The 25,689-nt window shown below is 41.0% G+C and overlaps 1 protein-coding gene across 1 annotated transcript in view; it reads right to left on the bottom strand.

The window, feature by feature from the left end:
- SCARB2 (scavenger receptor class B member 2) overlaps positions 1-25,689 on the bottom strand; it is a 77,924-nt gene that overhangs the window by 33,981 nt on the left and 18,254 nt on the right. The window contains exon 2 of the mRNA XM_049885968.1: positions 15,622-15,779. Coding sequence (XP_049741925.1) covers positions 15,622-15,779 — 158 coding nt within the window. The remainder of the gene's footprint in view (positions 1-15,621; positions 15,780-25,689) is intronic.

The raw sequence follows: 25,689 nt of genomic DNA, 5'->3' as shown, positions 1-25,689 counted from the left end.
CTCAACAACAACTAACAACAACAATATGCCTACTACAGATATTTCACGTAAGTGGGATCATACAGTATTTGCCCTTTTGCGTCTGGCTTATTTTAACGAGCATAATGTTTTCAAGGTTCATCTATGTTGTATCATGTATCAGGACTTTACTCTTTTTATGGCTGAATAATATTCCACTGTATGTATACACCACATTTTGTTTATCCATTCATCTGTTGATGGACACTTGGGTTGCTTCTATCTTTTGGCTATTGGGAATAACGCTGCAATGAGTATTGGTGTTCAGGTATCTGTTTAGTCCCGGCTTTCACTTCTGTTGAGTATATACACTCTTGTTTTAGGTACACAGTCCAATTTCATTCAAGTTTGTGTCCCCGTAGGAGGTATTAGGAAAGCACTTGGAAAGTACCTGGTACTTATTGCTGGAAATGAAACATCCGGAATGGAATGGATGAGAATGTTGACACATTATGAAAAATGTAATCAATGTCGCTAAACAATTTGTGTAGTAACTGTACAACGGCAACCTATTTTGCTGTGCAAACTTTCATCGAAAACACAATAAAATATTATTTAAAAAAAAAAAGTATCTGGTAGCAGGGCTGGGACTAGGGAAAGAGAGGATTCGCCTCAGGTGCTAAATGCAAGGGGTACCAAAACAGTATCATATGACTACTGAGCATTTAAAATGGGGCTAGTTTGAAACGAGATGTGCTGTAAGTGTGAAATACACACCGGATTTCAAACACTACCAAAAAAAAAGGCAAAATATTCCTTTAACTTTTTTGTTTTAATTAAATGTTGAAATGATACTATATTAGATATATTGGCTAAACTAAACTATATTAAAAAAAAACTATATTATTAAAATTAATTTCACATGTCTCTTTTAACTTTTCTTTTAATGTGGTGACTAGAAAACTTTAGATTACGTATGTGGCTTATGTTATGTTTCAATTGGGCAGTGATAATCTAAGAGTTTATAATTTAGACACAGGTTAGGAAGGCATTGAGCAGCTGGGATAACCATTTTCCCACCGCTGAATACCTGTGGAGCTTGCTTTCTGTACCATGTCTTTGGCACTCAGTTATAAATTGCTTAATGATATCATTTTCATTGTGAAAGGATTATTTTGTAGCCCCAGGTAGCCTGTAATCAAGCTAAAGACAAAAACCTGTGTATCTCCTAAATCCCTTCTAGATTTTAAATAATAGTAGACAAGCAAATACATAATACGGATGCATAAAATGAGATGGGCCTTTGTCACTTCTATAGCACCAAGCTATGCACAATCCTAATAAAAATATTTGACACTTGCATAGTTTTGCAAAGGGTTTAACACATTACTTCACTTAATCTTTACAACAAGCCTATAGTACAGACCAAAAAACACCAAACCCGTTGCCGTTGAGTCGATTCCGACTCATAGCAACCCTACAGGACAGGGTAGAACTGCCCCATAGGGTTTCCAAGGAGTGCCTTGTGGACTCGAACTGCTGATCTTTTGGTTAGCAGCTGTAGCACTTAACCACTGCGCAACCAGGGTTTTCCTATAGTACAGAGAGGGCATGCATTCTCGCCCCATTTTTACAGATGGGGAGACAGGCAGGGATGGGCAGAAGACCTTCTAATTTGAGTGGCACACTCTTCCCTGTGTACTGGACAGCCTCTCAAAACAGGCGCTTAATAAATGTCTGTGGGATGGAATCAGTGAACGCCTCTAACAACAACAACAAAATCTACATAATTATGGGAAAGAAAAAAACTACACATCCTTCCAGTTCAGGAGTGAGAAGTATGTAAAATATCTGAGACGCAGTTGTATTAAAATACTTGTACAGTTTGGAGTTTGAAGGACTTTGGATTCTTGTGCTTCCACTCTTTTTCTTCTGGTACAACAAAACAAAACAAAACCTGTTGCTGTCAAGTTTATTTCAACTATGGTGACCCCATATGTTACAAAGTAGAACTGCTCCATAGGGTTTCCTTGGTTGTAATCTTCACGGAATTAGATTGCCAGACTGTTCTTTCATGGCACTGCTGGGTGGGTCTGAACCGCCAACCTTCTGGTTATCAGTGGAGAGTAAACTATTTGTGCCGCTCAAGGTCCCTTCTAGTAATGGTCCGTGATTTCCTTTCCTCTACTGAGTGCAGCTGTGGGACCATCAGTCAAGGGTTGGTGTAGGACCCAAGCTTGACCAATTCCTTTCACTTGGGCCTCTGAATTCTGAGCAAAGTGCCTCAAGATAGAAAACACAATAGGAAAACCAGATTCCTCCCAGTGCACACAAGTGACAGGACGATCAGTAAGCTTCTAAGATCTAGGTATTTAAAGCTGGCCTAGACCCTGCCCACTTCTTCCTTTGATTTTATAACACACGTTGTATCCTTCAGATAAATCCCCCTTTACTCAAATTAGCCAGAAGTAGTTTCTCTTGCTTGCAACCAAAGACTCCTTGTATAGAAATCATAACCCTGTGTTTCTATAGATGAAAAAACTGAGATTCAGATGAAGTAACCGGCCCAGGACTAGCCAGGCAGTGACAGAACTAGGTTTACAATCCTGCTCTCTTGACTGGACGTTCACAGTTTTCCTTAGCCCTACACAGAAGTTAATAGAAAACTGATTTGTTAGAAAGGCAGAAACAACCTAAATGTCCATCAACAGGGGAATGGACACACAAAATGTGGTACATACACTCAAGGGAATATTCCTCAGCCATAAAAATGAAATAAATTCCTGACACATTCCATACCATGGATCAACTTGGAAAACTTCATGCAGAGTGAAATAAGTCAGTCACAAAAGGGCAAATGCTGTATGATCTCAGGTGTATGAAATATCTACAACAGGCAAAAGTATAGAGACCAAAGTTTTACTGGTGGTTACCAGGTGGGAAGGAGGGGGAGGGGGAGTCATGGCTTAGGAAGCATTGAGTTTCTGTTTAAATGGCAATGATTATTGGTGAGAGTTGGACAACGTGATTAAAGTAATTAATATCACTAAATCGTACATGTGAAAAACGCTGAATTGGCAGATGCTACGTGATATACAGAAACCCTGGCGGCATAGTGGTTAAGAGCTATGGCCACTCACCAAAAGGTCAGCAGTCCGAATCTACCAGGTGCTCCTTGGAAACCCTATGGGGCAGTTCTACCCTGTCCTATAGGGCCACTATGAGTTGGAATTGACTCGATGGCAACGGGTTTGGTCTGGTTTTGGTTTATGTGATATATATATATACATATTTACAACAGTATCAATAACAAATTGATTTGTTAGAAGAAGGAGGAGAAGAGGAAATTTCAAAGCGAGGGGCACACACTCTACTCTTATTCACTTCCCCAAAGCCTCCCTGCCCTGAAGAGGAGGAGGAAAGCCTCTTCCGATGCAGCTGTTCGTAATTGGGGCTTAGGACCCCAGGTTGGTCTACCTGAGCACTAAGGAACTAGAAGCAGAAAAAGGGTGAACGCCAGTTGGTCTTCAAAGAAAGAGGCCGAGGAACCAAGAGCTGGAACTCAAAGTAAGTCCAGAAGCCCAGCAGTCAACTTGGCCAAAAGTTTTCTAATGGTGAAAATCCAGGACCCGGCTAACGCATTTTATTCTTCACTGAGCCTAGAGACCTGAACAATTCTAAGCCCAGGTGTGCTTCATTTATATGTGTGCATGTTTACTTATGCTGGAGATGATTTAAAATGTTTTCTTTATCGTTTGCTCTGCGAGAACCTGATGTTTTAAAGAGAAATTGGCCAAAGTTTCCCATCATTTCAAGCTTTGTATCTTGACTTGATTTCGCAATAGAATTCAAAAGGTCAAAGTGAAGCTTCCCAAGCCACAACATATTTAATTCTCATGATGGGCTGACCATGTCAGGTACTCACAGCTAACCACACTTCCCTCAGCAATCTGGTATCTGCCACTAACCACCGAAAGTATGACTGACACGTGGCCTTCACAGAGCAGCTGTAATGGAAGGAAGACAGCACCACTGGGCTGTGAGAAGTGGCCCACTCTGCAAAGGGACAGAAAACCAAAGGGAGGAATGGTAAGGGGCCTTCATTGGAAATGACATATGATAGTCAAAGACCCAAAAAACCAAACCCATTGCTGTTGAGTCGATTCCGACTCATAGTGACCATATAGGACAGAGTAGAACTGCCCCATAGAGTTTCCAAGGAGCAGCTGGTGGATTTGAACTGCCAACCTTTTGGTTAGCAACCTGAGCTCTTAACCACTGCAGCACCAGGGCTCCCATGATAGTCAATGGATACCCCAAATGTTTCCTCTCCCAAATACTCCTGTCACTCTAGCAACCCAAGGTGTGGTACAGTGCACAGTACCTGGAGAAGGGGTCTTAGTAACAGTACCAACAAGCTCGGTTACCTCAATCTCCCCCACAGCTGACCCACAACAATCACCTAGAAGCAGGGAAATCTCCTGGTGAACAACGTCCAAGAAAGCAATGCTTATTAGGTAAAGTGTAGTAATATATTTACTCTGTTGAATGTTATCATCATTAAAATTTATTTTTATAAAAGACCAAGACATGGGAAAGTACCTATGATGTAATATTAAGTGAATAATCTATATATACTATATAGATTAATGCAGATACTATATGAGATATAGCATGATAACCATGTAAAAATAAAAATTACCCATGGAAAAATGACTGGTAGGGCGTTCACTAAAATATTAGCACTGACTGTCTTTGAGTGAAAATATGTGAAACCATCATAGATATTCTTCTTTTACTTTCCTGTATTTTCAAGTTTTCTTTAGTGATTACATATTATTTTTCTAATGCAAAATATACTTTACATTTTTAATGGCACTGTCATGTCTGATATTACATATGTTGAGTACTATTTCATAATTCTAATGATCAAGAAGAAGCCTTCGTGGCACAGTGGTTAAGAGTTGGGCTGCTAACCAAAAGGTTGCAGTTCAAATCTACCAGCCTCTCCTTGGAAAGTTCTACTCTGCCTATGGGGTTGCTGTGAGTTGGAATCAACTCGATGGCAAACAGTTTGGTTTTTTTTTTGGTTAGTGATCAAGAAATAATTAAACACGTATATCCCTTATGTCTTTTTTCTTACTATCAAAGCAGTAACACCAGATTAAAAAAAGAAATCAACAATCCAAATAGGAAAGACAAAAAAATACTCAAAAAGGAGATATTTAATGGAATATGTAAATTTAGCAGATACTTCTTAGAAATATGAAAATTAGTTGAAAGAACCCTTACACAAACTGATTTTTTTAAATCCTTGAAATGTTAAATAACAGGGAAAACAGGAAAAGATACCTGACAGAATGAAAAAGAAATCTCAGAAAGGTTGTGAAAACCATGAATATCATAAATTTGATACAAATTTTAGACAAATAGGTCACCAAGCAGAAGAATCATGAGATAAATGAGATTTGTATTAACAGGACTGTTCCAAACCTGCTCAATCCACAGCAGCTTTATGAAGATGTAAGTAATACACTACTTCCTTACACCAGACTGACTGTTTTTTATCAACATGTGGAGTTACAACCATCTTTTTCCAAAAGCATTAACATTCTGAACTCACCTGATACGTGGAAGTTTGGGGAAATGTCACTGTAAAGCTCAGATTATTGGTGTGTCAAATTAATCAGGCCCTCTACTGCCTATCTTGGTCTTTACACCCGTTTCAGAGATATCCCCCCGCAGCCCCCCCCACCAATTCACAGGAACCCTGCAAAGGCCTGCATGCCCTCCCCCCTTCCTTTGCCCTGAGGCCCCTTTTCAGGCAATTGACTGAGTTCACTGACTCAGCTGGGAAGGAACCCATCAAACACAGGGGTGGGGGGTGGGGGCAGGAGCTGCTGGAATGTTCTGTTTTTCTTGTGCAGCCTAAACAATAGCATAATCAAGTCACAAGAGATGGAAATCATACCCACTAAATGACTGCAAAGGCAAATACAGAGACCCACGGGCCCAAGAGAGCAGCTGGTAGTCTCCCTAAAAGACCCTGTTTTCCTACAAATCCCACTTAACCCAAGCTAGGAACTCTCAGCAGTTTTCACTGTACATGGAATGGAGTATCCACCCCAAGCATTCATTTTCAGGACTCTATCTCTTCCTGATAGAAAAGGACGTCATGTTTAGTAAACCAGAGGGCCAACAAAAAACGAGGCAAACCCTCAACGCATTGACATAATAGCCACAACAACAGACTCAAAAATACCAATGACCATGAAGATGGCAAAAGACCAGGCAACATTTCACTGTTATACATAAGGTTGTCAAGAGTAGGAGCCAACTAGATGCCAATTAGCAACAACAAAATCTCCGTCCTCTTCTTGAACTTCTTGGCACCTGGTTTTCCCTAACTAAGTCCTGTGGTTCCAGCTGAGCTACCTGTGTCCTATGGATTTAAACCATTTCTCCACTGTGTCCTGCGGATTTAAACTATGGCTGAGGATACGTCATTCACTTATTCCACACACATTCATTACACACGGGTATTCAGAAATGAAAGGACTTGGTCCCTGTGCTTCATGGAGGCTCCACTACATCGGGAAGAAAGACAGGTAAGCCAACTATTAAAATGCATTTAGTCACTGTTGTAATGAACACAAATACGAGGGAGAGAATATGAGAGGTCAGGGAAAGTCTCCGGAGGAGGCAGTATTGAGCTAAGTATAATGTGAAAGTCCAGCATCATGGTAGAGGGGAATTCATTCTTGATTGAGGGTAGAGCATGTATAACAGCAGAGTAGTATGCTTGTAAATAACTCAGGTTAGGCTTGTGATGTTCAGTACGGTAGCTAGCCCTTATCCACATGTGGGAGTCCCTTGGTGGAGCAAATGGTTAACATGTTTGGCTGTTAACCAAAAGGCTGGAGGTTCAAGCCTACCTGGAGACACCTCAGAAAAAAAAAAAAAGCCTACCAATCTACTTCTGAAAATCAGACATTGAAAACCCTATGAAGCATAGTTCCACCCTGACACACATGGGGTCGCCATGAGTCAGAATTGACAGCAACTGCTTAACTGCTGCCACATGTGGCTACTGCACGCTTAAAATGTGGCTAGCCCCAAATGAGATGTGCCACAAATGTAAATGAAAAAAAGAATGCAAAATATCTCATTAATCATTTTTAATCTCGATTACATGTTGAAATATTATTTTGGGTATATTGGGTTAAATACAATATAGTATTAAAATTACTTGCACCTGCTTCTTTCTACTTTGTTTTTAATTGCGTCTACTAGAAAACTTTAAGTTACCTATGTGGTTCACGTTAAATTTCCATTGGACAGTTCTGGGTTAGCATATAAAGTGCTAAGTTGAGAGTGTCTAAATAAATAAATAAAGCGGCTTTGAATGTCAAACAAGGAGAGTCACCAGAAATCTGAGCAGGGAAGGGAATGGAAATGTCAGAAATGCCCGTTGGGAAATTACTCTGGAAATACAGTGTAGCAGAGATGAGGGCTGGGAGAAAAATCAGAGGCAGGAAAGCTGGTATGGAGGCAAACATGAGACATGGTCAATGGGTGACCAACTTGCCGGATCTGCTCTCAGGGGTTTTTCCTCTATGTGCCATGGGCCCCTTTGGCAGTCTGGTGAAGCCTATGGAGCTTTTCTCTGAAATGCTTTTTAATACAGAAAACAAAACACTCAATATTACAAGGAAAACCAATTATATTGAAATACAGTTATCATTTAAAAATCTGTGATATGGAAATATGTGTGCTGCTTCGTTGACACTTTAAATAAGATGTCATAGCAGGTCTAATAATTTCCGTAATTTTGAAGTAGTTATGAAACATATATGATATTTTTAGCAACAGTTGTAATGTGATATGACCACATAAGTACTTCCATAAGTGAGGAAGTCACAGGTACTGCGAACATTACTGTGGTTTGTTGCAGACATTTACACTTAATGGAAATGCTCAATTTTAGTGAGTGGTTAGTGAAAAGAAATATGTAATTTTTCCCACCCAAGTCACAGATCCACCCTCAATTTTATCCATTGACATCTTAGGAATCTGTGGATTCCGGGTCAAGAACTCCTGAGAGATGTTCTAGGCTTTCCTCAGGAGGAAGTTAGTTAAAACCAAACAGTTGCTATGAGTCAGTTCTGACTCATGGCAACCCTATGTGTTTCAAGTAGAGCTGAGGTTTTCAATGGCTGATATTTCAGAAATAGACTTCCAGATCTTTCTTTCGAGGTGCCTCTGGATGGATTCGAGCCGCCTCTGGATGGATTCGAGCTGTCGGCTTTTCGGTAAGTAGCAGAGTGCTTAACTGTTTATACCACCCAGGGAGATTAAGTTAGTTAAAGTCCCTCTAAAACGGAAACATGGAAGGAGTATGGGAATTTTTACCTCTAGGATTTATTCCATGACCGCATCTAACTAAAGCAGCACATTTAAGCCAACGGATACAACGACACAGAAGATATTTTAGAAGTATATTGGGTTTTCTTTTTTGGTGATCAGGGAAGCCATGTATTTTTCTCAGGAGATGGGGATAAGGACCACAGGAGTAGGCCTGAAAGGCCCAGAGGAAAATTTGCTTGCTAGGGTTTTTCTTCAGTTCTCAGGTGAGGTCATTCCTGCATGGAGGCAGTCTCCCCTCTAACCCTAAGAAGTTAAAAAAAAAAAAATGAGCCGTGGTGGCGCAGAGGTTCAAGTACTTGGCTGCTAACCAAAAAAAGTTGGCAGTTTGAACCCACCAGTCACTCCATGGGAGAAAGGTGTGGCAGTCGGCTTCCGTGCAGGAGACCCAGGTCTGATTCCCCATCAGTGTACCTCATGCACAGCCATCACCCATCTGTCAGTGTTGCTACGATGCCAAACGACTTTCAGTCTACAGCTTCCAGACTCAGACAGACTAGGGAGAAACGGCTGGCAGTCTGTTTCTGAAAATCGGCCAATAAAAGCCGTATGGATCACAATGGTCTATCTGCAATTGATCATGGGGATGGCACAGGACGGGGTGGCGTTTCGTTGTGCACAGAATTTGCCATGAGCCAGGGGCCGATTCGACAGCAGCTAACAATAACATGTGTCAGGCACTAGTCTAAGCGCTTTAAAATACTGAGACAGTGAATCCTCATAGCAACCCTATGGTAGAGGTCCTATTTGTATCCCCATTTCAAAGATAAGGAAACTGAGACACAGAGAGCTAATAACTGCTAGAGGTGGGATTCGAAACAGTCAGTCTGACTCCAGAACCAGCCCACGAGCACCTAAGGCAGGGATTAGGATTTTTATCTCTAAATTCTCAGCACTGAGAATGTACTGATTCATAACAAATGATTCAGTCAGAAACCATTTATTGAGCAATCAATGATGACAGAAATGCAAGGCATTCTTTACCATTTAGCAGGTCTCAAGAAGAAAGATCTTGTCTGCTTCCTCCACTGATCTTTAAAAAAGCCATGATTACAAGAAAATTCTAAATTCCCCAGGGTTTGGTTGGTGGTCACTGACAAAGAATCAAGGAGCACTGGTGGGGCAGTGGTTAAGCGCTCAGCTGCTAACCAAAAAGTCGATGGTTCAAACCCACCAGGCACTCAGTGAGAGAAAGATGTGGCAGTTCGCTTCCATAAAGATTATAGCCTTAGAAACCCTATGGGGCAGTTCTACTCTGTCCTATAGGGTCGCTATAAGTCAGAACTGACTCAAAAACAACAGGTTTGGCCAAGAGTCTAACTCACCCCACCACCTGGTTATCTCTCATACCTGGAAGGGTAGGGAAGGAGTACATAAGAGGAATAAAGACCCTGCCCAGACTGAGGCCCAGCAGCAATAAGAAGCTCCTTACAGAGCAACAACTAATCCTGGAAACTGGTCTAAAACTAGGTATGTGAGGGAGAAAGTCCGGAAAGGCCCTTAAAGTCACCAAAAGAAATCAATGGCAACCTTAAAAGTGGCATGGATGGGGAGTAGCTCTTCCTGGCTTAATAACCACATTTTGGAAACAATCCAGGTGTTCATCAACAGAAGAATGGATAAACAAGATGTGGTGCATCCCATGGAATATTTTTTAGCCATAAAGAGAAAGGAAGTTCTAATCTAATACGTGACACCGCGCGAGCCTTGAAAACATTATGCTAATAAGCCACACATAAAAGAACAAATACTGCATGATCCCACTTAGATGAAATTTCTAGAATAGGAAAATGCATAGAGATCAAAGTAGGTAAGTGACTACCAGGGGCTGGGGACAGGGGAAAACGGGGAGTTACTGCTTAATGGGTACTGAATTTCTGTTTGGGATGATGAAAAAGTGTTAGAAATAGCAGTGATGGTTGTATAACATTGTGAAAGAAATTAATGTCAATGAATTGTACACTTAAAAATAGTTAAAATAGCAAATTTTAGGTTATATGTATTTTACCACAATAAAAAAAAAAAAAAAACCAGAAACAATAGAAAGAATCAGCAAGGCTAAAAGTTGGTTCTTTGAACAGATTGGCAAACCACTGGCCAAACAAAAGAAAAACAGGAGAGTAAGCAAATAGCCCAAATAAGAAATGAGATGGGGGACGTTACAACAGACCCAACTAAAAGAAAAAGAATAGTAACAGAATACCATGAAAAACTGCACTCCAACACATTTGAGAGCCTAAAGGAAATGAACAAATTTCTATAAATATACAACTTACCTAAACTAATACAAACTGAGGTAGAAAATTTGAACAGACTCATAACAAGAGAGAGTTGAAGAGATAATACCCCCCAGCCCCCCCACCCCCCACCCCCAAAAAAGCCTTGGTCCTGAAGGCTTCACTGGAGAGTTCTACCAAACATTCAGGGAACAGCTCACACAAGTACTAAAATATTTCAGAGCACAGAAGAGGAAGGATTACTCCCGAATTCATTCTGTGAAGCCAGAATAACCCTGATATCAAAGCCAGGCAAAGATACCACAAAAAAAAGAAAACTACAGACCAATAACTCTCATAAGTATAGATGTAAAAATTCTCAACAAAATTCTAGCCAACGGAAATCAACATCATATGAAAAAAATAATATACCATGACCAAATGGGATTCATACTAGATATGCAAGGATGGTTCAACATTAGAAAATCAATCCATGTAATCCATCACATAAATAGAACAAAAGAAAAGAACCACGTGATCATTTCAATCAATGCTGAAAAGGCATTTAATAAAGTCCAACACCTGTTTCTGATAAAAACTCTCAATAAAATAGAAGTAGGGAAATTCCTCAACACGATCAAGGGCAACTACATAAAACCAACAACAAATGTCGTTCTCAATGAGATAGGGAAGAAAACAGGGACTGAGCTCCTAGGCAAGGAGCCCTGCAACACTTGCAACTTACTTAAAATACTATCTGTTTGGCTAATGCAAAACCCCCATCCTGGAACATGCAATAAGGAAAGAATAAACAGTGTACTCCCTTGTAAGTTGTGTTTCAGAAGGACCAACCCAATGTTGTCCCTGGAGCATGCGCAGACATCCTCAAGATGACTGATGGATGACTTCTGCCTGATGCAAGTACCCCAGACAGGAATTGAACCAGCACCACATGAGGGACTGTGCAGGTATGACACCCCATAATAAGTCCTGCTACGATCCCAGAAGCTTTGGGACAGAAGCCGTCTTGAAACCATCTTAGAAAGCTGCTGTGCACACACTGTAGTTAACATATCCCCACCCAGGTGTGCCACTTTCCAGAAAACCCTGCCTATCCTATACCTATTTATAAACATAAATCTTTTCCTGCTCAAAAACCTTTAAAAACCATTGTAAGTTCTTTGTTCTGGGAGATGGGGGTAAGCATTGCTTAGGCCCTCCTTGTCTCCGCTTGCAAGCCTCTTTCAATAAAGCTTTGCTCCTGTAGAAAATTTTCTGTGCCTCACCTGTTCATTTTTGAACAGTGAAAGGCAAGAACTTCCTTCAATTAAAGGTATAGAGACACTGGTAACATCAACGGAGAGAGGCAGAAAGCATTTCCTCTGAGAAAGGGAACAAGACAAGGATGCCCTTTGTTACCACTCCTATTTAACACTGTGTTGTAAGTCCTAGCTAGAGCAATAAGGCAAGAAAAAGAAATAAAGAGCATCCAAATTGTAAAGGAAGAAGTGAAACTATCCCTATTTGCAGATGATATGATACCATACATACAGAACTTCAAAGATTCCACAAGAAAACTACTGGAACTAATAGAAAGATCCAGCTGAGTAGCAGGATATAAGTTCAACATATAAAAATCAGTTGGATTCCTATATACCAACAAAGAGAACTTCAAAAAGGAAATAAGGAAAACAATATCATTTATAATAGCTCCTAAAAAGATAAAATATTTAGGAATAAATCTAACCAGGGTCATAAAAGACCTATAAAAAGAAAACTACAAAACATTACTACAAGAAACCAAGAGTCCTATATAAACGGAAACACATACTGTCTTAGTTATCTAGTGCTGCTATAACAGAAATACCACAAGTGGATGGCTTTAACAAAGACAAATTTATTCTTTCACAGTCTAGGAGGCTAGAAGTCCAAATTTAGTGTGCCAGCTCCAGGGGAAGACTTTTTCTTTCTGTTGGCTCTGGAGGAAGGCCCTTGTCATCAATCTTTCCTGGTCAAGAAGCTTCTCAGCACAGGGACCCTGGGTCCAAAGGACATGCTATTCTCCTTCCTCTTGTTCCTTGGTGGTATGAGGTCCCCCTGTTTCTCTGCTCGATTCTCTCTTCTATATCTCAAAAGAGATTGACTCAAGACACAACCTAATCTTGCAGATTGAATCCTGCCTCACTAAAGTAACTGCCAATAATCCCACCTCATTAACATCATACAGGCAGGATTTACAACACGTAGGAAAATCACATCAGATGACAAAATGTTGGACCATCACACAATACTGGGAATCATGGCCCAGCCAAGTTGACAGGTATTTTTGGGGGACACAATTCAATCCATGACGCATACCACCATCATGGCTAGGAAGACTCAACATTGTGAAAATGTAAATTCTACCCAAAATAATCCACAGATATAATGCAACCCCTATCCAAATACCAACTGCATTCTTCAATGAGACAGAAAAACTAATCACCAACTTTATATGGAAAGGGAAGAGGCCTCAGAAAAGTGAAGTACCTTTGAAGAAAAAGAACAAAGTAAGAGGCCTCACACTACCTCATCTCAGAACCTACTATAACACCACAGTAGTCAAAACAGCCTGGTTCTGGTACAACAACATACACATAGACCAACAGAACAGAATCGAGAATCCAGAGGTAAATCCATCCACCTATGATCAGCTAATTTTTGACAAAGGCTCAGAGTCCACTGAATGTGAAAAAGACAGTCTGTTTAAAAAAATGGTGCTAACAAAACTGGATGTCAATCTGTAAAAAAATGAAACAGGACCTGTATCTCACACCAAGCACAAAAACTAACTCAAAATGAATCAAAGACATAAATATAAAACCTGAAATGATAAAGATCATGGAAGAAAAAAATAGGGACTATGCTAGGGGCCCTAATGCATGGCACAAACAAAATACAAACCATAACTAAAAATGCACAAACACCAGAAGGGAAATTAGGTAACTGAGAGCTCCTTAAAAGTCAAACATTTATACTTATCAAGAGACTTTACCAAAAGACTAAAAAGAGAACCTACGGGCTGAGAAAAAATTTTCGGCTACAACGCATTTGACATGGGTCTAATCTCTAAAATCTATAAAATACTTTAACTTCTCAACAACAAAAAGACAAATAATCTAATTAAAAGATGAGCAAAGGATAGGAATGGACACTTCACCAAAGAAGACGTTCAGGTGGCTAACAGACACAGGAGGAAATGCTCACAATTACTGGCCATTTGAGAAATGCCAACCAAAACTACAATGATTGAACTGTGTCCCCCAGAAATGCAAATCAAAACTACATTACTGGCAGGAATAAAAAAAAAACACAAAATAACAAATGTTGGAGAGGTTGTGGGGAGATTGGAACTCTTATGCACTGCTGGTAGGAATGTAAAATGGTACAACCACTATGGAAAATGAAATGGCACCTCCTTAAAAAGCTAGAAATAGAAATACTGTATGATCCAGCAATCACACTCCTGGGAATATATCCTAGAGAAATAAGAGTCGTCACATGAATAGACATATGCACACCCATGTTCATTGCAGCACTATTCACAGTAGCAAAAAGATGGAAACAACCTAAGTACCCATCAATGGTCGATTGGATAAACAAATTATGGTACACACACATAACGAATACTATGCAATGATAAAGAACAACAAATCCACGAAACATCTCACAACACGGATGAATCTGGAGGGCATTACCCTGAGTGAAATAAGTCAATCACAAAAGGGCAAATATTGTTTGAGACCACTATTGTAAAAACTCAAGAAAAGGTATACATAGAGAAAAAACAAATCTTTGATAGTTACGATGGAGGTGAGGGTTTGGGAGAGGAAATCACTAACTAGATAGTAGACAAATGTCAACTTTGGTGAAGGAAAAGACAACACACAATATAGGAGAAGCCAGCACAACTTGACCAAGGTAAAGTCACAGAAGCTTCCTAGACATATTCAAACACCTTGAGGGACCAAGTTGCTGGGGCTGAGGGCTGGAGACCATGGTCTTGGAGGACATCTAGGTCAACTGGCATAATACAGGTTATAAAGAAAATGTTCTACATCCCACTTTGGTAAGTAGCACCTGGGGTCTTAAAAGCTTGTGAGCAGCCACTGAAGATACATCTATTGGTCCCATCCCATCCAGAGGAAAGGAGAATGAAGAAAACAAAAGACACAAGGAAAATATTAGTCCAAAGGCTAACGGACCACATGAACCACAGCCTCCACTGGCCTGAGCCCAAAAGAGCTGGATAGTGTCTGGCTACTACCACTGACCGCTCTGACAGGGATCAAAATAGAGGGTCCTGGACAGAGCGAGAAAAATGCAGAACAAAATCCAAATTCACAAAAAAAGACCAGACTTACTAGTCCGACAGACTGGAGGAAGCTCCGAAACCATGGCTTGCAGACACCCTACTAACTCAGAACTGAAAAAAAGCCACTCCTAAATCCACCTTTCAGCCCAAGATTAGACAACCTTATAAAACAAACAATAAGGGACAGGAAAACTGGACAAATGGACATGCGGAACCTGGGGTGGAAAGAGGGAGTGCTGACACATTGCGGGGATTGCAACCAATGTCACAACACAATTTGCATATAAATTTTTGAATGAGAAACTAATTTGCGCTGTTACTTTCACCTAAAGCTCAATAAAATTAAAAAAAATAAAAATAACTGAAATAAAATATTATTTTTTTATTTTAGTCATTTTTATTTTTTTAAATTAAAATAACTACATTCGGCTAAATCAGGAGGAAGTAGCTCCATTTCTAAACATAACAGGATAAGACTGAGCCCAGTTCACAAAGCCATGTTCTGTTGAGATACCCTGCACACGTGTCAACCCTCAGCAGCATCTCAGACAGGATGTAACCAAAACCTATACTTGCTACATAGCACCAAGTGTGATATTTCTGGGGACGGGTGAGGACTCGGACCATAGAGGGGCCATTCCAGTATGGCAGGGAGGCAGTGAGACTTACCTGTAGGTATATGGCCCTACTTCTGTGACATGAGGGGTCTCCCCTTCGAGGATCTCCTCTGGATTGGTGACATTGAAGAAATAGAACTGGGTGTACACGGGCAGAGGAGGCTTCTCCCAGGAGTCAAAGGTCTCAGTACCATTCCTTAACACGATATTCTAGGGGAGAAAAGCAAAAGGGGATTTATAAACACGTAAGGCAGTTGGCTTTGGAAACAGGAGACAGAGACGGGGCACTCCCTACTCTGACCTCTTAGCCCCCTTGCTTTCATCATGTCACAAGCATTCGACAGCAGTCCCGGAGAGCAGGGTCATGTCTTACACCAATATAAAGACCCAGCCCCAGACCTCTACTCCCATAGCCCTATTAAGCCACAGAAGGTCTTCAATAAATATGTTAAAGGAAGACTCTAGAGGCACAGCTCGTAGATGGAAACATAGTGTGGCCAAAACCAAGGCCATAAATTGAGTGCCCGCAAGGCCCTATTGGCTATGCTATTTTTGAAGACCCCACTGATGGTAGTGTATAGCTGCTAAAAAAGTTAGGCCATTCTGAGAAGCCCCAGGCATTCCCAGCTTGCTCAGGTGAAAGAGGAACAGGGAGTTAGGACCAGGAAAGCCAGTTTTGGTCCTTCCAATTGAAGAACCACACCCATCCCTACCACCTCCACCACCAGAGGCTTTACATGTGCTTTTCTCATAAAGACCCAACAAACCCATCAAGTAGAGATACTTGCCTCACTGAGGCTGAGTGCCTATGGTGGATTATACTCCTTGTCCACAGTCCTTCACTTCCTACCCTTCACTTCCCGCTCTTGCCATGGCTCCCCATGTGAGCAGTATGCTCCCCAATCCCACTGACTTTGGGCTTGGCCAAGCGACTTGCTTTGACCAATGGAAAGTGTGAATTGCAACGTGCCAACTTGGAGCTAAGGCCTTAAGAGGTATGGCAGGGCTCCACCAGCTGTCTTGGAGCTTCTACCCTCTGCAATGAGAAGAGTTTGTCCCCAGGTGGCTGTTGTTCCTTTAGCTATGTCCTAAAATGGAGGCATGGTGAGCAGCCCAGAAGCTGACCAGGATCCTGAAGTCCTGTCTAGTCTCATTGTGCCAGCCCTGCTCAGCCAAACTGCAGCCAACCTGCTGACTCATGAGTGTGTAATAAACGTGACTGTTATAAGCTACTGAAATTTGGGCTGTTTGTTACTCAGCATTGTAATAACCTGATTAATACAACACCCAACAATAACAGGCAGAAACTTAATACCTAAAAGTCCTTGTTGTTGTTAGGTGCTATTGAGTCAATTTTTGATTAATGGCAACCCTATGTGACAGAGTAGAACTGCCCCCATAGGATTTTCTAGGCTGTAATCTTTACAGGAGCAAATCGCCAGGTCTTTCTCCCTCCAAACCACTGGGTGGGTTTGAACTGCTTTTGAGCACTTAATCACTGCACCACTGGGACTCCTTTAGCAGTCCTTAATCTGTTAGTGGAAAAAAACCTTGCTTTTTTACAGTGAAAATTGTTGAGGCACACAAGAAAGATAAAAGCAGGCTGAAAATAAACAAAGCAAAATGTAAAAAGTGATGAACTCTGAGCATTGGGAATTTGGATACTTTCTATTTTCTCCTTGGTGAGATCTTGTATTTTCCAATTTTTAGAATTATAAATAGAAATAACTAACATGGAGAAAAATTTTTAAAAGAAAATCAAAAGAGGAAAATGAGGTCTACTCATACAGACAATGTAAGGCCACCAGCGAAGCAATAAGGACTAGATGGTAAGCGATACAGCGTCTTAATGTCACCTCACTCTCCTGGCAGTGAGCATCTGAGAGACAATAAACAAAGGGACCAGCTTCAAAACATGTTAGAAACCACATGCTAAAAATGTGTGATATCGTGATACAGCATATAGCAGGATGTCAAATGCTAGCAGTTTGGGCCTCCAACTTAATAGAAGCAATGCTGCAAGGGAACTTAATGATAGAACTCTATTATTAAAAAGAAAATAGCTCAAGAATCTCTGCAGGAAAAAAAATTGGCTGTGGAGTAAATTAATGTAGCAGAAAACTTAGGCAAGTCCAAGCAAAGCTAGTCATCTGGAGGACTGGAAGTAAATTCACATCTACTAGTTGGCCATGTCTCAAAATAGGAGATTACTTATGGTTTGGCATCAATTCAGAACATCTATCATCAGATTTCTATCCCAACAATACATTATTGAAATATGCTTGGTCATTACTACCAGCACTGACTTATGGAGTTGAGACAAGATGAATGGGATGGAAAATTTTAAAGATAAATCATGAAAGCCGTTTCCTCCAACCTTCAGGGTCCAGCTCAAGCCCTCTCCTCAGTGAAGTCAGCCCCAGCTGCTCCCCCGCGTGTTGCTCTCTCCCAGCCTCAGCCCCTGCGGCACTCAGCAGCTTAATGAGCCATTTTAGGTTGCAAGCATGTACTTCATCTCACAGTTATTTAAGAGCTTTGCTGTCTTCTATCTTATCTCCCAAATAGGAGTCTAAGCTGTCTGTGGGGGAGGACCAAGTCATGCTCACAGAGTAAGAGAACACCAGAAGTGGAGAGGCCCTCACAGTTGATGAGATCTAACTCAGAGGCCCTGAAGGGGTAAGAGATTGACTTAAGGTCATAAAAAAAAATAAATAAAAAATACAGCTACTTAATGTCAGAGATGGCTCTGGAACACAGTGCAGCTTTTATCTAGCCTACCATCCTACCTCTGCATAAAAAAGACATTTTTATAAAATGGTTATAAATATTTTTATACAAGGAGTATCTCTACTATAAAGTATACATGTAAAAAAAGGCACCTAGAAACAGCTCAGTAACACATATTTAAGCTCCCTAAAACTAATATAATTTTAACTATAAGAAGGTCTAATAGGAGTCTCTGGGTAGCGCAAATGGCTAATGCTCTTGCTGCTAACTGAGAGGTTGGTGGTTTGAGTGCATACAGAGGCGCCTTGGAAGAAAGACCTGGCAATCTATTTCTGAGATATCAGTCACTGAAAACTCTGTGGAGCACAGTTCTACTCTGACACACTTGGGGTCACCATGAGTTGGAATCAGCTTGATGGCAACTGGTTTGTTTTACTGGTAACATGTAAATAATTATGATTTTATTTGTCTTCTTGAAAAATAGGATAGCTTCTAGAGGATTCTGAAGGCCTCTGGATATTTAAAAAGTTTTCTATTTTCATTAAAATAAGAATCTCTTTTTTATTGTCCACAAACTTCCAGAAAAGAGCTCAGCAATAATTTCCCCTCCTCCATGAATTACTTGAATAGCCCTTCAAATGACACAAATCACCAGGTCTTTTCACCTGTGGAGCTGTTGGTGCGTTTGAACAGCCAACCATTTGGTTAGCAACTGAGTGCTTAACCAGTGTACCACCAGGGCTCCCTATAGAAATATTACACCAAACCCATTACCATCAAGTCAATTCCAACCCATAGCAACCCTAAAGGACAGAGTAGAACTACCCTATATGATTTCCAAGCAGTAGCTGGTGGGTTCAAACTGCTGACCCTCTGGTTAGCAACCAACCTCTTAAGCACAGTGCCATCGGTTCTCCATACAGAAATGACGTAGCAAAAACGCGTTTTCTTTAGTGTTTTAATATTAGAGAGAGAATAAATTTTCTCATTTGTTTTAGTATAGCTGTAAGCTGTGATTAATCTCTAGTCCTTGGAAAATGGTGCAGGCTCTGTTCAAAAAAGGCTTTTTTTTTTTTTTTCTGTTCAGAATATAGCTGAGCAGCCTGTTCCACTCTTAAAACATAACAAACACCCTTAATACCTTACCTATCCAAAATAGGTGATTGAGAGCTTGACATAAGGATGCTCTAAACATTTTTTGATCGCACCAGCTGCACCAGTCTCTTCCAAAGGGGTGTGGAGCTCTCTCAGCTCCTGTGGCCTTGGTCTTTCTTCTCTTTTTTTGTTCTCTTGAGAAATGGCCTTCAGCCTGCAAACCCACAGGAAGGCTCTCTGGCATTTTTAATCTGCAACTTTCTTTCTTGGTGCCTATCTCAGCCACAGTGGACTTGGCAAAACAGTTCCACTAGCCGAGAGATTCTTAACTGAGTTTTTCAGCCTGTTACAAATATACTGATTAAAGTCCGGATGCCTGACATGCATATCTTTAGTTTAATAGTTTTTTTTTGTAGTTGTTTTGTGACATATAAGACCATCTGTGGACTATGTGCTCAAAACATTAAGTAACCTTGATCTTCCCCATATAAAACCCTCCCATCAATCCTTTAGGGTAGACAAAATTTGGGAGAAATTTAACCCCCTCTCTCTCTCGAATACCGGTATTCAATAAAGCTCTCTTACTGCTTACCTCCTCGTGTCTCAGTATTGGCTTTGCGGCAGGCGGCTTGAACCCACGATTTGCGGTAACAGAAATATTAGGGTGGTGAAATACAGATAATTAAAAATTTTTAATTTTTCGACGGCACTGGGTTTTGGGTTATCCTCAAAATCTCCAAGCATTCACAGTGAACTGTTAATAATACTTAAAAAAAAAAAAAAAAAATTTTTTTTTTTTTATGTGGAGCAGGGTTACATGCAGTCTTCCATTCTCTGCGTAATGTTTTTCTGCATTGTTTAGATTTTTTTTTTTTTTTACAGCAGAAGTAAGCTACTTCTGTTAGCAGAAACGAAATCAAGAAAAAAAAATCACTGTTACTTACCTTTTCAAAACAGTGAAAAATCTAAGATAGAAACTCAGGTTCTATAAAATGATATTGATAGATACTAAGGGAAGGGAGAAAGACTGGAAACAAAGAGAACCAATTACACCCTGGCTATTCCTCTGGCTTTGCAAAACAAAGGCGAGCCTGATACAGCCTCAGCGGTGCCAACTCCCAGACAAAAGCTCCAAGAGCAGCCATCCCCCACACTTGGCTCCACAGTACTTCTTCTCTTATTACTGCCAGGATGGCTGACTTAGCACTCTGCAGTCCTCTGTATGCAGAAGGTTTCAGGGTGAGAAAAGACTTGAGATCTCATTTATTTATTAAAGAGAATCACCTTATAATTCCGAACCTCAAGAGAGTCAGCAAGTGTGAATGAACAGATTGTTAACCACCCGAGTTTATCTCGTCTTGTTCGCATCCAGGTCTTACGTAACCGAAAGCCCACGTGACCAAATGCCAGAAGGAAGAGTTTCCAAAAAAGAGGGCAAAACCTTTTCCGCAAAAGAGGGTAAAACCTGCTGCTCTTACAGCTGTAAATAGTCAAGCTTTTACCCCCAAATTTCAAGTTAACTGAGGAAGTTTCAGGATAGAAATAAATGTCTAGTAGACATGAGTCTATATGAGCTGGAATCCACTCGACAGCAATGGGTTTGGTTTAGACTTGACTCCTCAGTTAAACAAAGGAAATGAAAAACCTAACAACAGCAATGAAAACAACCCTTGACACTCTGCCAATGTCATAGCTGATGCCAGATTCTGTTACAACCTCGGATCTCCCCCACCGTCTGCTTCCATCCCCATCACTGTTTCTCCTTGGCTACTTGTTAGCTGAGTCAAAGACATCCAAACAAAGTCTTATATCTCCTTTTGTTGCTGTCAGCTGCCATCCAGTTGATTCCGACTCATGACAACCCCCTGTGTGCTGAGCTGAACTGCTACATAGGGTTCGCAAGGCTGTGACCCCTCAGAAGCTGATTGCCAGGCCTGTCTTCCGAGGCACCTGAGTAGGTTCAAACCACCAACCTTTTGAAAGCCAACACAGCCAGCAGCTGCTTAGCCATCATCAACCAAGATCTGCTCCTCCTGTCCATTATCAATCAAGACCTTAGGCGACAGACAGCACTGTGTGTGGCTCAATTAGCAGCTGCTCAGCCACTATCAAACAAAACCTGCCCCCTCCCATCCACTGTCCTCAAAGACCCTGAGCGCTCTGCATGGTTCAGTTTATGCCTTAAATACTAGCCTCAAAAGTGTTCTAAAGTAACTTAAGCCTCATTAAGACCTAATTGGGTATTAAAATCTCTGCCCAGGGCAGGACTTATCCACCATTTTCTATACATGCCAAAGAAAAAAATACAATTTGTCTTACTGTGTCTGTGCGCCATGCTAACCTATGTAGTGCCTGATGTTTGTATGTACTTCCCTGTGACAGACGGTATAAAAAGATCTACCTCCCTTTGTCAGGGAGCTTGATTTGAGGTATACACCTCCTTGCTCCTTGCCTGTGCACTTGCAATAAACGCTTTTCCTCCCTCCTCACCTCAGTGTGTCTTTATTGATGGAGAAACTGCTACACAAAGCAGGACCAGCTTTGGGTAACACTTTCAGCTAGTAGCTGAGAGCTTTATTCTATTTAAATCTTGCCCTCAAGAGTTTTGGCTTTTCTTGCACCTTTAGTGTGTCTCTTTTCTTCCACTCCACATGGTGGGACCTCTGTCCAAAAAACTCACTGTAAATCCAAGAGTAGACCGTGTGCGTGTGTGCGCGCACGCGTGTGCACATGTATGCGTGCGTGTGTGCATGTACATACACTAAGTAGTGAGGGAGAAAGGGAATGAGAGAACACAAGGACGTTCATAGACACAGCTGCCAACATTTCTAAAACACCTGCTTCTTTATTTTTATCTTCTCCTGGCTTCCAGGTCCACCACCATCACCACCAGAGCCATCAAGTCAACTCAGACTCACCAGCTGCTAATTACTGTGAGTCTGCCAGGAGTCAGGGGCTGTGCTAGGGGCTTCACGTACATTGTCCGAGTCTTACGCTGACCCTGCAAGGTAGGAATTCCCATTTTACAGATGAGGAAATGGTGGCAAGTTTTCCCGAGTCAAATAAAATCTGATCAAATCCACGTCTGTGCATTCGTAATGAGCGTGCTTTGCCACTGCGGCAGATGCCATCCCACTGGGCCTTCAAGAGTACAGTTGCCAGATTTAGCAAATAAAACACAGGACGCCACACTAAATTTGAATTTCAGATAAACAACAAATCATTTTTTAGTGAAAGTATGTCCTAAATACTGCATGAGCTATGTAAAAAATGCTTTAATTCTTAAAAGATGCATGCCAAAGAGCGGCCACCTAAGATGCAGCAATTGGTCTCAACCCACCTGGATCAAAGGAGAATGAAGAACACCAAGGTCACAAGGTAATTACGAGCCTAACAGACAGAAAGGGCCACATGAACCAGAGACTACATTAGCCTGAGACCAGAAGAGCTAGATGGTGCCCAGCTATAACCGATGACTGCCCTGACAGGGAACACAACAGAGAACCCCTGAGGGAGCAGGAGAGCAGTGGGATGCAGACCCCAAATTCTCGTAAAAAGACCAGACTTAATGGTCTGATTGAGACTAGAAGGACCCCAGTGGTCATGGCCCCCAGACCTTCTGTTGGCCCAGGGCAGAAACCATTCCCAAAGCCAAGTCTTCAGCCAGGGATTCGACTGGACAGTGGGTTGGAGAGGGATGTTGGTGAGGAGTGAGCTTCTTGGATCAGGTGGACACTTGAGACTATGTTGGCATCTCCTCTCTGAAGGGGAGATAGAGGGTAGAGGGGGTTAGAAGCTGGCGAAATGGAGTGGAGGGAGGGAGAAGGCTGTCTCATTGGGGGAGAGTAATCGGGAGTATGTAGCAAGGTTTGGGTTTAGCAAGGTGTATGTAAGTTTTTGTGTGAGAGACTGACTTGATTTGTAAACTTTCACTTAAAGCACAATAAAAGAAAAAAAAAGATGCACCCTGAAGAACTTAGGGGCAAAGTGTTATGGTGTCTGCAACTTCCAGTCAAATGATGCAGAAAAAGCAAACAACCATGTAGGAGAGAGACATGAAGTAAATGTGACAGGATACTAACAGTTCATGAATTGAAGTTAATCAAAATATTACATGGGACATACACCAAAAAAATTGTTGCTTACCTAGAATTTAAATTTAACCAAGCGTCCTGTGTTCTGACTAGCAACCCTCCCCCAGAGGGGCCGTAAAACTATAAAGAAACCAAAGATTGCACCCTCTGAACTCTCAGGCCTTCCTGGAGAGTCATCTCTTACCACTTGAGGAAAGGAAACTAGGGTAGCTATGAAGTAAACAAAATACATTTTCTCCAGTGTTTTAATATTAAAGTAGAGGGAATATATTTTTTAGTTAGTTTTAGTATAGCTGTACAAAAAAAAGCTGTATAAGCTGTGATTAATCTCCATTCTTTAGAAAATAGCATAGGTTCTGTTCAAAATATGGCTAAGCAGCCTGTTACACTCTTAACAAACACCCTAGTACCTTACAACATGTCCTCCCCTATTCAAAATAGGTGATTGAGAGCTTGACATGACCAATGCCATAATGATGCTCTAAGTAATCTCTAGGCATTTTTTTATGGCACCAGCTGCACCAGTCTCTTCCAAAGCAGTGCAGAGCTCTCTCAGCTCCTGTGGCCTTGGTCTCTCTTCTTTCTTCTCTTAAGAAATGGCCTTTAGCCTATAAAACGGCAAAAAGACTCCTGACATTTTTAATCTACAGCTTTCTTTCTATCTCAGCCAGAGTGGACTTGGCAGAACAGTTCCACTAGCCGAGAGATTCTTACGTGAGTTTTTCAGGCTGTTACAAACATACTGATTAGTGTCCAGATGTCTGACATACATATCTTTAGTTTAAAAAAGAATTTCTTGTAGTTGTTTTGTGATGTATAACACCATCTGTAGACTACGTACCTCAAAAACATTAGGTAACCCTGACCTTCCCCCTATAAAACTCTTCCGCTAGCTCTTTAGAATTAGACAGAATTTAAGAGAAATTTAACCCCCTCTGTCTCTTAAATACTAGTATTCAATAAAGCCCTCTTACTGCTTACCTCCTCCAGTCTCAATATTGGCTTTATAACAGGCGGCTCGTACCTGCGATTTGGGGTAACAGCTATTCGAGGTCATGGTGAGGAAATGACTCAGTGGGAACTGAGAAAAGAAGAACGGGACTCTGGGGTTTCCACATGATTACTCAGCCCCAGTTATGCTAGTGCTTCCAAAGTCAGCATCTCAACCTCAGGCCCCGTGACGCTCCTGAAGAGGGTTCCATTTGACTTTAAACTTCTCATTTCTGCCCTAGGTATTCAACTGGGCACTCCCAGAGCTTGCTCTACCAAGGACTGAAAACTAATAACAATCTTGACCTCACGCCCGAGAACGTCTGGTCCAGGAAGTCATTTGTTTCACCTGATACACACCAGTTTTGCCTTTTGCACAGTCTAAGCACAAAGCCATGCTGGAGAACTACTGATCCTCCTCACGGAGGATGCTGCTGTGGTAGTAACAGCCACTAGAACAACCTCATCATCAGCCAAGGTTTCTAGTTACATGAAACTAAAAATAAGCATAAGGTCCTAAATCATTTCTAACGTGCGACTGGATATCGCTCATTGATTTTAGCCAAGCAGAACATGATGAGATTTCTTCCAGGCATAATATTGTGGTAATAATCCCAAAAGCGATACTGGAAAGATGACTGAGTTATACAAACAATCTGCCATCTCAATGGCCAAATTAATAATTTGGACTAAAAAAACTTTTCAGTTAGTCATATACTGAGATCTTTCCATGGGCCCAACAGGCATAGATCCTGGTCTCACGATGAGCGAACACTCTTGGTGCAGTGAATGTTCTTGAATAGATATCTTTGTTTAAGTCACTAATTAATTCCTTAGAATGGTTGCCTAAAATTGCAATTATTAGGTCAAAAGACAAAAAGTTTTTAAGATCGCATAAGCCTTTAAATATTGCCAAACTGCTTTCCAGAAAGTTTTTCTGATTTATACTCCTACAAACAAGTATGAAGAACCATTTCAGCGTATCCAATCCAATACTGGTTTTTTATGACTTATAGAAATATTTATTTACCAGTTGCCATAAACCACTCATGAGGCAAACATGTGACCACTGGGCCACGGACTGGGGCAAAACATGAAGCTAAACAACAAGAATAATACGCAAACAAAATCATTCCCTGAGACATACATATTCATCATTCCATTCATCCAATAAATGTTTATTGACCATCTATTTTGTAAAAGGCGTTGCATTT

The sequence above is a fragment of the Elephas maximus genome, chromosome 5, assembly GCF_024166365.1.
Source record: "Elephas maximus indicus isolate mEleMax1 chromosome 5, mEleMax1 primary haplotype, whole genome shotgun sequence".
Lineage (NCBI taxonomy): Eukaryota > Metazoa > Chordata > Mammalia > Proboscidea > Elephantidae > Elephas > Elephas maximus.
The sequence above is the reverse complement of the archived record's forward strand: the minus strand, read 5'-3'. Positions and strand labels throughout refer to the sequence as shown.